The sequence below is a fragment of the Marmota flaviventris genome, chromosome 18 (assembly GCF_047511675.1).
Source record: "Marmota flaviventris isolate mMarFla1 chromosome 18, mMarFla1.hap1, whole genome shotgun sequence".
NCBI classification, from domain to species: Eukaryota; Metazoa; Chordata; class Mammalia; order Rodentia; family Sciuridae; genus Marmota; species Marmota flaviventris.
In genome coordinates, this window is record NC_092515.1 from 45,978,845 (window position 1) to 45,993,942 (window position 15,098).

Here is a 15,098-nt window from a genome sequence, read left to right on the forward strand (position 1 = left end):
CTCTCATACTTTTCTAACATTGTCTGCTTCTAGCAGGGGGCTGGAGTGGCATTCTAGGGGAACACTGTATGTGCTTGGGGTTGCAGAACTGGGAATCTACAAAATAGGAAAGACTAGCAGGAAGAGACACCCCAGAGGTCAGGGGCCAAGTGTCCCAAAATGCAGCAGCCACACCTGGGGACAACAGAAGCATTTCTGGAAAACCTAGAGGCAGATGTGGGACAAATGAACAGAAGTGTCCTTTTATACATGGCAAGTGAGAAGGCAATCTCAAGATGGTTACTGTGCATGTTTATGATACAAATCAGATTAGCGTGCGTCCAGAAAACCCTAGATAACAACACTCCCTAATCTAATTCCCACTGTGTCAGAAGGATTTTTTTAAGTATCTTTATTGAGATTAAATGCACATGCCATAAAAATTCACCTATATAAAATGTACAGTTCAGAGTTTTTAATATATTCATAGAACTGTGCAACCCTCACCACAATGTAAGTATAGAACACTTTCATCATCCCCCAAAGAAGCCCTGAACCCATGTATTATTCCTCACACCCCAACCTTTATAGCCCTAGGTAATTACTAGCCCAGGACTAGCTGCAGGACTCAGTGTACCAAAAAGGTTAAAAAATCAGTAAACTAACATTTACTTTTTCTGCACTGTGCATGGGGAAAACATGAGGAGAAGGAAGGGCAACTTTGCTTTGCCTTCAAGTTGTTTACTACTAACAATGACAAGGCCTTGTAGTTAACTAATAGTTAACAATCAGTCCCAGCTGTTTCTCACCAGCTATGGCATCTTGGGCATGTTACAAAATCTCTCTAAGCCTCAGTTTCCTCATCTCTAAAATGGAATAAAATCATACTTCAGAAGGTTGCTGCCAGGACTAAATGATAAAATAGGGAAGAATCTGTTCCAGGCCTGGCCCATGGTAAGGGATCATAAGCATTTGTCATCATCCATCTTATACTGCAAGGCAAAGGTATGTGGAAAGTGCTATGGGTCCTTGAGCAGATATGTACAGGCTTCTTAGAGGAGACGGAGTATATGTGTATGTTTGGGGCTGGTACCAGGTGGGAGTTGTGTGGAAGCCAAGATGGAGGGTGGATTAGTAGAAAGAAAGGCCAGAGATGGAAGACCTTTTGTGAGACTGCTCCAGAAGTCCAAGGGACGTAAAGAGGCTGGTACTGGTAGCTGTTCCCAGACTATAATGTCAGGATCACTGGGAAGCAGGTTCCTGGGCCTACCCCAAAGTTCTGATTCAGCTGGTCTATGAAGGTCCAGAAAACAGGTAAGCAAATTTTGGGGGTTGGGGAGGTGGGCAAATGTCTGCTACGTAGGAAAGGGAACAAGTCACAAGCTCATTCATTGGGTGCCAAGCCTGACTGGGCTGGCACCAGCTAGGTAGGACTTCTGGGAGAAGGTGCTTTACTTAGGCCTTGAAGGAGGAAGCATTTTGATCAGGGGAGATGGGAGAGGGCCTTGTAAGTAAAGGAGACAGTATGAGACAACATTTGTAATCAGATGTTTCCCAGGCCAATCTGGGTGCTGGGAAGAAAGGCTATGATGCCTCTGGATGGCCTTGAATGCCACACCGAATGGAGTTTGGAGTTTATTTACGCCAAAGGTTAGAGATGTCTAGAAGGTTTGGGGTATTAGCTGCCATTACTATTGGGGCAGTGCTGAAGAAGGGTATGCAAGGTGGAGCAAGGGAAATGACTATGAGTCTCTTATTATTAAGCCCACTGAGGCCCAGAGCTCACATTTTATTTCTGACTGACCCATGTTGGCAAGGAATGGAAAAGCTGAGGGAGGGTTGTGGAAGGGGCAAGGAGGGAAGCCCATCCACATTTTATGATCTCAGTGGAAAAGGCTGGTGTGAGTAGATTCTTCTGCCAGTGGAGCCACAGAGATGGGCTCCATGAGTCACTGCTCAGTCCTGCAAGCTCAGCCCACAGAGCCTGCTGTGGTCAGCCGCCCCAGGCTGGCTCCAGGCCCAGCCCCTCAATGTTCCCCACTAGGCCTCAGTCTGTCCCTGTTTCTCTACCATCTCTGTACCTTTGCTATCCAGGGTTGTGCATCCTGCAGCTCTCTGCTTCTTCTCTGTTTCCCTTTCAGACTGAGCCTCTGAATCTCCATCTGTGATTGGTTTCCATGCAACTCACAGATGGGAGCCTCAGGAGGGCAGGGGCAATGTGACCAGTCTCAGATACCCCTAGACATTTGTTCTGTGCCAGGCCCAGTGCTGGATAATGAAAATACAGAAGAGGACAACATACAGACTGCTTACAATGCACATTCTATGTGGAATGGGGAAACCAGGGGCTAGCCCTGCCTCTTTCTCAGCATGTCTTTATCCCCCTTACTGATTGCTATGCCCAGAGTGCCAGGGTCAGCTAGGGCCTGTGGCTTGGGCCTCTTCTTTGCCTCTGGCACTGGGAAGGTATGTGTGCCTGCCAGCAGGTCATCCCAGTTATTAGGGATCCTGAGGTGCTATTGGGTGGGAGTGGGCAGTAGAGGGAGAAAGGGGGAGCAGGAGGCAGTGACTCAGTGGGAGCGGCCTTGGAACAGAGCTAGGGAGGGAGCCAAAGTTGGACCCAATGTTCACTGAAGCTAGAGGAGGGAGGGAAAAGAGATCTGACTGGGGACTGTGGATAGAGCAGAACAACTCCAAGGCCAGCCCTGCTCCTTGCTTGGTATATGCCTGGGAGTCTGAACTCTGGGTGCTGAATGGGTGTGGGGAGGATTCTGTGTTTCCCACTGTGCCTGCTGCTGATGTCCAGGTTCATGAAGGAGGCATCTGCCTTAGGGCCAGGGAAGGCATTATGTTCACTACCCTCTCCTCTAAGGGATCAAGGGCCTGGGTATGCTAACAGGGCCTGGTCATGCTGTGGGGTTTGCTGCCTTTTCTGGCCACACAGTTGACCTCCCAACAATCTTCACACAAATTTTGAGGAAACTGTCAGGCCAGGCTCACAAGCCCCAAAGGGACCCAAGCCTCAGAGCTGGGAAATCTCAAGTGTCTTTCATCAGTTCAGTATTCCCTAAGGGTGTAATGAGGGGGTGGAGCAGGGCACAAATGTAGCCCCAGAAAGCAGTATTTGACTTATTGGGTCCTTCCTAGTCCTTCCGGAAATCCCAGGACAAAAGAGTAACTTTCTTGTTTCACAGGTCAGGCACAAAGAGAAGAGAGTCCCTGGAGCTCCTCCCAAAGGTGAGTGGAGAAGCCAGGTCCGGGCTAGGTCCAGGTCCAGGACCCAAACATCAGCACCAGCCTCCTTAGCTGGACTTTTATGGGAAAGGGTTAAAAAGAGGTGCCAAGGAAGCAAGAGGGTGGAGGGTCTTTGGGCCTGATGCATTCTGGCAGGCCTGGGTCAGCTCCCACTCCAGAGGCTGCTCTGTCTCCTCCACCTTGCAGCCCAGAGGGGTATTCCATCCTGTTGCAGGATACCACAACCTCTTTATCTCAATGACAAATTTTTTGTTGTTGTTTTTACGGTACTGAGGATGAAATTCAGGGCCTCCCACATGCCACGCAAGCCCTCCATCACAGAACTACACCGGCAGCCCACACACACTCTCTCTCGGTGTGTGGACCTGGGCACTTGAAGGCAGAAGGGGTCTTAGGTGGAGGGGCCCCACACTCCCAGCCTCCTCGAAGATATCTCTACTGGCTCCCAGTAGCTGCTGTGGGGTTAGGGAGTCTCTTCCTAGGAGCCTCTCGGAAACCCGAATTCACATTTGTCTTCTTCGGACCAGATTTGCTAGGGGAGCTGGGAAGGTCTTCCAGGACCCTGCTGGCTTGCAAGGCGGCGTCCCCTCCGCTACACCCAAGGACTTCCCCCAGGCGCGAGCTGGGGCAGCCGACCCGCAAGCCCCCTCCCCAGCCCCCAGCGGGGCGCCGCTCACTCACGCTTCCGGCGCGTCGGCAGGCAGCGCGGTGGGCTCGGTGGAACTGCCGTTGGACGCCGCCTCGACTCGCGCACTGAGACGCCGGGGGCGGGGCACTCAAGTCCGGGAGCGCCGTCAGACCCGTGGGTAAGGGGCGCTGTGCGGGCCCACGCCTCCGCGCTTTCCCGCCGCCCGGCGGTTTGCCGTCGGGACCTGCAGGGTGGGCTGTGGCTTCGTCCTCCGGCCCCCAGGGGGCGGCGCGGCGCTGCGTCTCCAGTGGCCCTACTTTCCATCCCCGCCGCCAGGAGGCGGCGCCATTGCACGCCGGGCGGCCAGGCTGTTCCCGCCGTCGAGGCTCAGGGGTGTTCGAAGGCTCGGCTGCGCGGCTCCCGGGCTTCGCGGTTCCCAGCGGCGCTCCCAGGAACGTGAGTGTAGGTGGCGGACGACTGAGTCGCGCGCCAGTCTCCCGAGTTGGGCTGGCGGGGAGCGTAAGCACGAGGCAGCCTCACGGGTAGTCCTGCAAAGCCTGGTGTGAGGCGAAGTCCGAGGGTGGAGTTGGGTGGGACCTACCAGGCAAAGGCTCATGGGAGCACGACTAGGGCCCTGGTCAGGAAGGAGACCCCTGACTTTCTTTCCCTTTCCCCAGGCCTTCAACTATACAGTAGCAGCAGCACTTCCTGTGTCTGGGCACCTCCTTTGGCCTAGTGCGCTCTGCCTGGCATTGCTCCTGGCACCTCCTTTGGCACCTCCTTTGGCCTAGTGCGCTCTGCCTGCGTTGCTCGTGGACCCTGTGGGACCATCTTCAACACAGTTCCTGGATGAGCCTAGGCCTCTTTTCACACGAGTCGTAGCCCCTGCCCACTTGCCCTGAGCAGGACCACCCTTAGTAGGGGGTGATGGAAAGGTCCCTGGAGGGTGGGGATGAGTCCCCAGACTCCCAGGGGCACGCCACCGACTGGAGGTTTGCTGTATGCAGTTTCAGGGATGCCTGGGAGGAGGAGGACTCTGCTTCCCAGATTAAGGACCCTAGTCCTCCACGACCACCTGCCCAGGGCGAAGGGCTTCGGGGCAGCCCCTTGTCCAGGGACCTACAATTACCTTCAGAACTACAGGCTATAGATGGGTCGGGGGATGGCCAGAAGAGCACATTAGGAGGCTCCTCCATCCAGTCAGAGGAGCCATTCCCCTCTGGAGTGGAGAGCCTCTTGTGCCCCATGTCCTCCCACCTCAGCCTGGCACAGGGTGAAAGTGACAACCCAAGGGGAGGTTTGGTAGGGGACCCAGGTCCAGGAGTGGCATTGCCAGCAGTCTTAGGCCCTGGGGGGTTGGACAGCAGCCCTGTGGATCTTGGAGACCCTTTATCAGACACATCATCAAAACCGATGGTGACAGGTAAGGGAGGCTGAGCTAGGGAAGTCTGGGAAGGGAATGGGGATACCTAGAGGTGGGTATTAAAATTTGGGAAGGTCTCTGACCCTACTCAGGCTGAAGCCCTGATCTGTAGAGGGGTCTTTAAGTAGGTGGCTCCATGGAGACCCAAGCCATTTCTCTTCCAAGACTCTAGGAGATCCAGCCTTCCCAAGTCTGCCGACTGCCTCCTGGCCCAAAACCTCACCTGGGAACTGCTGGCCAGTGGCATGGCTGCCTTGCCAGGTAGCTAAGAGGGCCTAGAGGCAGTGGAGGTGGGGTGGCCTAATTGGATGAATGTTCAATGCCACCTCCCCCACAGGAACTCGTGATGTAGAAGGCCGAGCTGTGCTACTGCTGTGTGCCCACAGCCCAGCCTGGCTTCACCCCAAGTGCAGCAGCCATGAACTCATCTGCCTCCTACTCTACTTGCGAGGCATCCCCAGGTTTGGGGGAGATGGTTGGGGGACTGGGCTTGAGCTGGGAGATGTCAGGACCTGGGAATCAGATACTAAATTGAAACATATCCCTTTAGGCCTGAAGTCCAGGCCCTGGGACTTACCATACTAGTTGATGCCCGGATTTGTTCCCCAAGCTCTTCCCTCTTGTGGGGGCTATGCCAACTACAAGTGAGTACAGAATTGCATCTCCCCTCCATTCCTATTGTGTAGATCTGGGTACAGGGCTGAGCTCTGATTCCTTGCAGGAAGCAGCTCCGGGGTCAGTGCACCAGGTGCTGCTAATGGGAAAAATGCCTGAGGAGGTACCTTCAGGGCTTCAGGTACTGAGCCAGGTTGGCTGGGGGTTGGAGGTGGGGTCTTCTACACCAGCTTAGATCACAACACATTCTTCTCCTATAGCTGGAGCAGCTTCCCTCTCATCAGAGCCTGTTGACCCACATCCCTACTGCAGGGTTGCCTACTTCATTAGGAGGATGCCTGCCTTACTGCCACCAGACTTGGCTGGATTTCCGAATGGTCAGTGCTCTGGGTAGGTGGGTGGGTGGGGTTATTTAGGTAACCTGAACCTGTGGAGGAATCTGTCCTGGGTTGGCTACAGTAGGACAAAGCTGGCTGCAGTGGCCTGAAATTCAGGAAGCCTGGGATCAGCACTGCATTCTGGTTATTCTTGCTCCTGATCACAGCGACTAGAAGCCCTCCTGCAGAGCTGCCAGGCGGTTTGTGCCCTGCTCCAGGGGGCCATCAAGAATGTGAAGGCTGTACCTCAGCCTATGGAGTTTGGGGTAGGTGTCCCCTCGTGATACCTCCTTGAATGTTCTGACTCCCTCCTCTCCCATGTCACCACCACCTGTTGCCCTCAATCACAGGAAGTTGGTCAGGTGCTACAGCAGGCACAGGTCCTGATGCAGCAGGTGCTGGACTCACCACAGCTGGCATGGCTACAATGCCAGGGGAGCTTAGAACTAGCATGGCTGAAGCAAGAGGTCCGAGAGGTGACCCTGAGCCCAGACTACAGGTAAGTATGAGCCCAGCTTCCAGATCTTATCCCAACACAGCCCACCATATCCATGTCAAAGACTCAGGATTAGTGGGATTAAGGTCTCAGTACAAGGTAGAACGGAGCAAGGGGACCAGTAAGGTGCATGGTCTTACTGTGTACTCTGTACTAGGCCAGCAGTAGACAAGGCTAATGAACTATATGGCCGTGTAGATGGACTGCTGCATCAGCTGACCCTGCAGAGCAACCAGCGAGTGCAGGCACTAGAGCTGCTCCAAACACTGGAGACCCAGGAGGGCAGGCTGCACCAGGTGGGAACTCTTTGACCAAAGTGGACCCCACCCCTGGTCTTAAGTGTGAACCCAATGCACACAGTCCCCAGGTCTATACAAAAGCAGCTCTTCTTGCCTCTTCCTGCTTGTGCTTATCCAGATTGAAGTATGGCTACAGCAGGTTGGCTGGCCAGCACTGGAGGAGTCAGGGGAGCCCTCACTGGACATGCTGCTTCAGGCTGTAGGCCCTTTCCGGGAGCTGGACCAGGTTGCCCAGGTATATTTAGTCACTTGTTCACTTCTATGGGTATAGGTTACTTTGCCAGTGACTAGAATTGCAGAAGTAAATGGAAATAAGTCAATCCCTTGCTCTCCTGGTATATACTGTCCATCAGAGTATGTCAGTTATAATCAAAAGTTTGCAGACAAATATGTGTGTGCAAAACTGAGACTAAAATTCTACTTGAGTATGTAACAAAGATCTGACCTCTCAGGGTTGTTGGGCAAGCTTTCTTAGGGTGATTTTTGAGCTGAGAGCTGAAGGGTAAGTTGGGGGTCAATCAGGCCAAAGAGGGTTAGGGATAGAGGAACTTCTAGGCTGGGAGAATATGATGTGCTTGAGGAGCCATAAGGCCAATGAGGTTGGAATGTGGAGCAGAAGAGGGAGAGCAGAATGAGATGAGGCTGGAAGATCAGTCATTGGCCAGATCCTGTCACAGTGATACGTTTAAGAAAGAAAGTATAATCAAAACTGTATTCTAGGAAGAAGATCTAAGTTTCTAGGTAGTGATTTGGAGGATGGAAATGGAAAATACAGTGAAGTGGCAATTCATGCTTTTGAGATGGCTATGAGTGAATGATAGTAAGGCCCTTAGGCATTGTGTCTGAAGCTCAAATGAGAGGTCTGCCTGGAGAGGGTCACTTGGTGGGTGTAGTGTGTGGTCACACCGGATTGTCTAGGGGACAGAGCGCACTATCTTCAGGAGCCTAGATGAGAGAAAGGGAGAAGGAGGAAGAACCACTGATAAGCACAAGGAGAGTCAGGAGAGAGGGAGGAATTGGAGTCCAGGAGAGAGAGGGCTGAATGCTGCTGAGAGCTGTATTTGGAAGGCTTGAGAGAGTGGGAAAGTGGATACTGGGGGTGGGTGGAGGAAAGGCCTTCTACCTCAAGAGATTTAAAGACATGTAAATGTCAGTGGAAATGATCTGGGTTCAGGCCTGGACCATCAGATTTGGGCCAGCTGAGCCCATTCTTTTTGTCCAGGAGCAGGTCAGGAGAGGGGAGAAGTTTCTACAGCCACTGGCTGGCTGGGAGGCAGCTGAACTGGGTCCCCCTGGGGTGCGCTTTCTGACCCTGCGAGCCCAGCTGATAGAATTCTCTAGGGCTTTAGCCCAGCGGCGCCAGAGGCTGGCAGATGCTGAGAGACTGTTTCAGTTCTTCAAGCAGGTGGGTGAGAAGTCCTGTCTCTGGCTTTATGCTCAGAGGGACCAAAAATAGCTGCTGCAGCTTCACCTCAGCCTGAGTGCTTTCTGTTCATCCTGTTTTCTTCCCTTGTCTTTAATCTGACCCTGAAATCCATCCACTTGGGACTTGGTGTGGGGCTAGCCTTCTGAAGGGTGGATCAGTAGAGGAACAGAAAACTTGCTGGGGTTCCCCTTTCATGCCCATCTGGTCTTGGTGTTGCAGGCCTCAACATGGGCTGAGGATGGGCAGCGAGTACTGGCAGAGCTGGAGCAGGAGCACCCAGGGGTTGTGCTACAGCGGCTACAGCTGCACTGGACCCAGCACCCTGACTTGCCTCCTGCGCACTTCCGAAAAATGTGGGCTCTGGCCACAGGGCTGGGTTCAGAGCGCATCCGCCAGGAATGCCGCTGGGCCTGGGCACAGTGTCAGGATACCTGGTTGGCCCTAGACCAGAAGCTAGAGGCTGCACTGAAGCCACCACTGACAGGCAGCACAGCTAGCCTGCGTGTCAGCCAGGTTCCTGCAGTACCTGCTACTCCTCCCTTGAGGAAGGCCTACAGCTTTGATCAGAATCTGGGGCAGAGTCTCAAAGAGTCTGCCCACCACTTCCATCATGCTGCCATTGTCACTGCCTGCCACAAACCAGAGGCTGGAGGAGGTACCCGTCCCAGGTCATACTCTACTTTGCCTCTACCAGGCAAAGACCTCAAGAGCCCCAATAGGTACAGGCAGTGGGCAGGAGAGGGAGGGCAGTGGAGGGTAGATCCTTGGAGAACTCAAGGGTTCCTATTCATTCTTCCTGGTAGGCCACAGTTGGTGTTGGCAGAGATGGTGGCCACTGAGCGAGAGTATGTCCGGGCCCTTGACTACACCATGGAGAACTATTTCCCTGAGCTGGATCGCCCCGATGTGCCACAAGGTCTCCGTGGCCAGCGAGCTCACCTTTTTGGTAACCTGGAGAAGCTGCGGGACTTCCATTGCCATTTCTTCTTGCGTGAGCTGGAGGCTTGCACCCGGCACCCACCCCGAGTGGCCTATGCCTTCCTACGCCACGTAAGCCCCACAGGCCATATGGCCCCAGCTGATTCTGTCACACTCCAAAGAGCTGTTACGCTCTTTTCTAGGAACAGCTGTGAGTGAGACCCATAAGTTCTCTGCATATCAGGGTGTTTTTAGTTCAGGAGGAGAACCTTACAAATGAAAAAGGTAATTCCAGATCATAGCTGGGATTGGGAGGAAAATAAACAGGACAAATGCATGTTACTATTGGGACAGGGTTCTCACTTTAGAGAGAGCAGTGAGATGTACCTTTTGAGCTGCAGATATTTGAGCTGAGGCCAGACAGGGAGAGAGTTCCACCCCAGGAAAGAGCAAGTGCAAGGGCTGTGGCAGGAAAGAGGCCTGGTCAGAATGAGCATAACTAAATGTAGTTAGCAAGAGAATGAGTTCAAGGTGAGGTGAGACCAGAGAGATTCTTAGAGCTATGGGAGGGGCAGAGCTGAACATAGAGATTCAGTCTGAGGAAATGGGGTTTCCTCCCCACAGGGCCTGAAAAGCCCCTTCTGCATGGAACCTATTCCTACCAGATCACCCCTCATTCAAAGCAGGCTGTAGGGGAAGGCCCAGTGAGGGGTGTTGGCATTTTAGTTCTCTTGAATTGAGAAAATGATTTCTCTGGGGTGGGGGCAGCCTTTGGGAGCTGGGCTTTTTATAACTGTGCTGAGTGGCATGTCCTTATAGAGGGTGCAGTTTGGGATGTATGCACTCTACAGCAAGAATAAACCTCGCTCTGATGCCCTGATGACCAGCTATGGTCACGCTTTCTTCAAGGTAGGAGACCCTGAAACTGGGAGGAGTAGGATAGAGGGTGGTGTACCTTGAAACCACTCAGTGGTCTCCCACCCACCTTGCAGGACAAGCAGCAAGCACTGGGAGATCATCTGGACTTGGCCTCCTACCTGCTAAAGCCCATCCAGCGCATGAGCAAGTATGCACTGCTATTGCAGGAGTTGGCACGTGCCTGTGGGGGACCTGCACAAGAGCTGAATGCCCTGCAGGAGGCCCAGAGCCTTGTACACTTCCAGCTACGACATGGCAATGACCTGCTAGCCATGGATGCCATCCAGGGCTGTGATGTGAGTCATCTTGGGCTATAATGTTCAGGTGCCCTGGGTATGGAAGGAGAGGTATGCCCTGGGTACCCACCAGGCCCTGATTTTGCAGGTTAACCTCAAGGAGCAGGGGCAGCTAGTGCGACAAGATGAGTTCACAGTGCGCACTGGGCGTCACAAGTCCCTTCGTCGTGTTTTCCTCTTTGAGGAATTGCTACTCTTCAGCAAACCTCGCCGTGGGCCTGCGGGTGTTGACACATTTACCTATAAGCGTTCCTTCAAGGTGGGCCCACCTGCCCCTGACCCCTGCCCCTTCCCCTTCCCCTGGCTTATGCCTCACCAAGCTCCCCACGCCTTGCTACACAGATGGCAGACCTTGGCCTCACTGAGTCTTGTGGGGATAGCAAACTGCGCTTTGAGATCTGGTTCCGTCGTCGCAAGGCCAGGGACACCTTTGTGCTACAGGCCTCTAGCTTGGCCACCAAGCAGGCCTGGACAGCTGACATCTCCTGCCTGCTTTGGAGGCAGGCTGTCCATAACAAGGGTGGGTCTCTGCCCCTTAGTTCATTCCATGCTCCCCTCCCCAGAGTATGGGTACCCCAGGAGCCCAGGGAGGATCAAGGGACCTAGAAATTTGGGAAGGGGAGGTAGCCCATCAGCAGCAACCAGTGTAAGGGAAACAACTTCAAAGTCACTGTCTGTGACTTTGGACACAGTATTAACCTTTGAGTGTCAAGGTTCTCTATTACGGGAATTATGATACCTGCCCCATTGGGAGGAAAGAATTTGGTACCAGAAAGACTCAGTGTACAGGATCGTTAATCTGTGGGATATGGGTGAAGAGGAAAAACTTATCAGATAGAGCCCAGTGGGGCCTCACTTGTGATTACTCTACTCAGAGATTCGTTTGGCTGAGATGGTGTCCATGGGTGTGGGGAACAAGGCCTTCCGGGACATCGCACCCAGTGAGGAAGCTATCAACGACCGCAATATCAACTGTGTCCTAAAGTGCCGAGGTAGCACGCAGACTTTGGGGGTAGGGCTGATAAAAGCTGTGCAGAGAGCATTGTGGACTACTGTCAGCCCTGACTTCTGACCTGTCCCAACCTGATCCTCTCTTATGCAGAAGTTCGCTCTCGGGCTTCTATTGCTGTGGCCCCATTTGACTATGACAGCCCCTACCTGGGGTCCTCAAGCTCCCTTCCTGGAGACCCTGCCTCTTGCTCTGTTCTGGAGTCCCTCAACTTGCACCTGTACAGAGACCCGGCTCTTCTGGGTGTCCGCTGGCCCCTGTATCCTCCCAACTTCCCAGAGGAAGCAGCATTGGAAGCTGAGGCAGAACTGGGCAGCCAGCCCTCTTTGAGTATGTCTGGGGTTAGCCAGAGGCAGGCTATGGTCTGGGCCTCTCCTGCTGACAACTCACCCAGTCTCCTTCCCTAGCTCCTGAGGACTCTGAAGTCTCATCCCAGTGCCCATCAGCCAGTGGCTCCAGTGGCTCTGACAGCAGTTGTGTGTCAGGGCAGGTCTTGGGGAGGGTCCTTGAGGACTTGTCCTATGTGAGTGGCATCTTGCCTTATTCTATCAGCCTCCCCAACCCAGCTTTTACTTCCTGGGGGTGGGTGGGCCATAACGATTCCCAAGGGACCCCTGGACCCAGAACCAGGGAAGCAGGCATTCATGCCTAGCCTGTCTCCACAGGTCTGACCTCAGTGGTGATAAGTGGATCTAGAAGCCAGTATCTCCAAGAAACATCACTTCTCTGGATCTTCTGGTGCCTGTTCCACCTCACTGTTTTCTGTGGCCACTGACTACCCTGGAGCCTCTGGCTGCACAGCCTGGGAAAGAACCTTGATCCCAGGTTTCTGGCTCCATGTGTCCTTCTCCTGTCCCTACTCCCAACTTTAGGTTCAGAATAGGCTAGGGCAAGCATTTACATGCTCTAGGGGGTACCATTTGGCTTTGGGCAGTGACTGGGCTGCACCCAGCCCTTGGGAGAAACATAGTGAAGCTGCTCACTGGCTTTAATGATGAGCTCCCCAAACACAGGAGCCAGCCTACCCCTAGTGGGCCCACCCTTGCCTGCCCTGGCTCCCCAGGCCCATCCTCTGCTTTTGGGCCAGTTTGGTTATTTTGATGTGATTCCTTTTGAATAGCTTTCAATTAGAGTTTGTTATTATCTCACAGGTCCCCTTAGTCCTTTGTCACTGAAGTCCTTTGTGTCTCAGAGAAGGAGTCTAGACCTTTGACTTGTGATCTACTGTTTTATTTGTTTAATTACAAAAGAATAGACTAATTTGGATGGGCACATGCATGGGATGGAGGCTGCAGGGCAGCGTCTCTGGGCACCCTAGCCCTCTTGTAAGTACTTGCTCAAAACAGAGTAAGAGACAGATCTAGACAGGCCTCTCTGGATGAGCAGGTCCACGCAGCGGCCATATTTTCTGGCAAAAGGCAGTGTGAGCTGCAAGGAAAGGTCTGTCTTACCCCTGATTGTCCAAGTGGGTGGATGGAGATAGGGACAGGGTAAGCCTCACCGTTGGGGTTTTGGGGAACTACCAGGCAAACTACCAGGCAAATGAGAAAAATTGAGGTCAGAAGTGTTTCCTATCCTTTATTTATTTTTATGTGGTTCTGAGGATCAAACCCAGCACCTCGCATGTAGAAATCATTTTAAGGAATCATTCCTTTGCCCAACATTTATGGTAATGTTTTGGCTACAAGGTAAAGTTGGAAAGGCCTAACTTCTGTGTGCACAAGCTTGGGTTTATGGGACATGCTTTCCCAAGTGTGGCTGGGGTTGTTGGGAGAAAAAACTATAAAAATCAATGTTCTGACTACTCTGGATCAGTTAATTTCACTTACTATTTCTCGAGACCAGAGGCCAGTCGTCTAGCTGCCTCTGATCTAGCCTTCTAGACAGTACTGCCTAGTAAGACAGTACCCATATGAGGCATCCACAGGGTTGCTGTTCCCAGTGTGGTGCAGGTAGGCTCACCTCCACCCAGCTGTACAGGCGCTCCTGAGTGTGCCGGTCATCCTTGAAACCAGCGATGGCCAGCAAATCCACCACAAACTGCTTGGGGCTGATGTGCAGAGTCTGCCAGGAGAGCCCACAGTCAGGCAGGACCATGGGAAGCTCCTAATCCCTCAGTATGGGCTTCCTGGGCCTATAGGAGCCACAAGGGTCTGAGACAGGCACTCCATATCTACCTTGCGGCCAAGAGTAGGTCCAGATGAAACTGCCCTGCCTTCTTGTCCCTGCCCTGACTTCCCCTTACCCCTTATTGAAGGGAAGCATGACAGGACAGATGGAGAAGGTATAGCCTAATACCTAACACACATACCCACAACCGGTTGGCCAGAGAGACCACCTTGGCCGTGATGGCTTTAGGATCCTTTTGCCTGATGGAATCCAGGATAATGTCCGTCAGGAATCGGTGACATTTCTGTGCATAAAACATCTCTTCCCAGGACAGAGAGAAACTAAGAAAAGTCACCTCTGTGGAGGAAGGAAAGAGTAGATATCATATCTCCCCACAGCCAGATAACCTTAGAGATTGCCAACGGGTATAGGGTTCCTAAGGAACACTTTCCCTCAAGTACCTCAGGCATCTCCAAAGAAGTACAGGGCTAGGCATGACTCCAAAGTCTCACCTCGGGGCTGGGGGCTGGCTGTAAGTGGCGTATGTCTGAGGTTATCCATCTGTGTGGTATAAATGATGCTGTCCTCAAAGAACATACAGGAGCCATCACTACCCACAACAGGCGGGTGAGTCACTTTAAGGATGACCCCTGGGTTGTCTATCCCACTGGCATTAGGCAGAGGCTGCTCAGGTGCAGGGCTTTCTGTGAAAACAAGAAGGGCAAAGAAAAGCTTTCAAGCCTAAGAAGAGCCCTAAGCTAAGAGCCCAATAAAGGAAAGGGGACCTCTGGTGATAGACCAGTAACCCCACCCTTCCAGAAGCCTCCAGCTTCTTAGAAATGGCACCCTTTCTTCTCTTTACTGCCCTGGCATCATTGCAAGCCAAATTTTGAATTTCAGAACTCCAAGGAACTCTCCAAATCCCTCTGTTGATGTAGCACTAGTATCAAATAGGGCCAATAAAATAATCATTGAAGGACTGGGAATGTATAAAACTGTAAAATGAGAAGAGCTTTATGGGTGAGATTTTCATATGTGCCCACTCTGGAAGAGTGGATGTTTGTCTGCCTGAATATTGATAGATCAAATTAGGGCTCATAGGTAGAGTCCAACAAGGTCCTTCCAAGCAGGGCCTGAGTCACTAGAAGGTAAGGTGACAGTACTGTAGGAAGATCTTTTGAAGGAGCAAAGAAAACAGCCTGGCATGGCAGTTCTCGGCACACTTCCCTGGGCCACCTCCCCACTACCAGCCATACGTGAACTCTCTGCATCCTAGTATCCATAGGCCCTCTTGTCTCCTCGACTTCACCTGTGTGTTCCCTGGCATTCCACATGCTTTGTGTGCTCTTC

General features: G+C 52.7%; 2 protein-coding genes across 2 annotated transcripts in view; one reads left to right on the top strand and one right to left on the bottom strand.

Annotated features, from left to right (window-relative positions):
- Nucleotides 1–4,789: 4,789 nt before the first annotated feature.
- Plekhg4 (pleckstrin homology and RhoGEF domain containing G4) lies at nucleotides 4,790–13,405 on the top strand. Its single transcript, XM_027953930.2, has 21 exons — nucleotides 4,790–5,285; nucleotides 5,451–5,546; nucleotides 5,623–5,746; nucleotides 5,836–5,929; nucleotides 6,007–6,081; nucleotides 6,161–6,277; nucleotides 6,445–6,543; nucleotides 6,628–6,776; nucleotides 6,931–7,069; nucleotides 7,191–7,307; nucleotides 8,295–8,477; nucleotides 8,718–9,217; nucleotides 9,302–9,548; nucleotides 10,236–10,325; nucleotides 10,409–10,630; nucleotides 10,719–10,889; nucleotides 10,973–11,150; nucleotides 11,506–11,622; nucleotides 11,733–11,969; nucleotides 12,047–12,162; nucleotides 12,305–13,405. The coding sequence occupies exons 1-21, from the start codon at nucleotides 4,790–4,792 to the stop codon at nucleotides 12,308–12,310; spliced, it is 3,573 nt and encodes a 1,190-aa protein (XP_027809731.1). The 3' UTR covers nucleotides 12,311–13,405.
- The window catches only part of Kctd19 (potassium channel tetramerization domain containing 19), a 29,872-nt gene continuing 27,727 nt past the window's right edge, over nucleotides 12,954–15,098 (bottom strand). The window contains exons 13-16 of the mRNA XM_027953931.2: nucleotides 14,261–14,452; nucleotides 13,951–14,105; nucleotides 13,602–13,703; nucleotides 12,954–13,067 (exon numbers count right to left, since the gene is read on the bottom strand). Of these exons, the coding sequence (XP_027809732.2) occupies nucleotides 12,954–13,067; nucleotides 13,602–13,703; nucleotides 13,951–14,105; nucleotides 14,261–14,452 (563 nt within the window). The remainder of the gene's footprint in view (nucleotides 13,068–13,601; nucleotides 13,704–13,950; nucleotides 14,106–14,260; nucleotides 14,453–15,098) is intronic.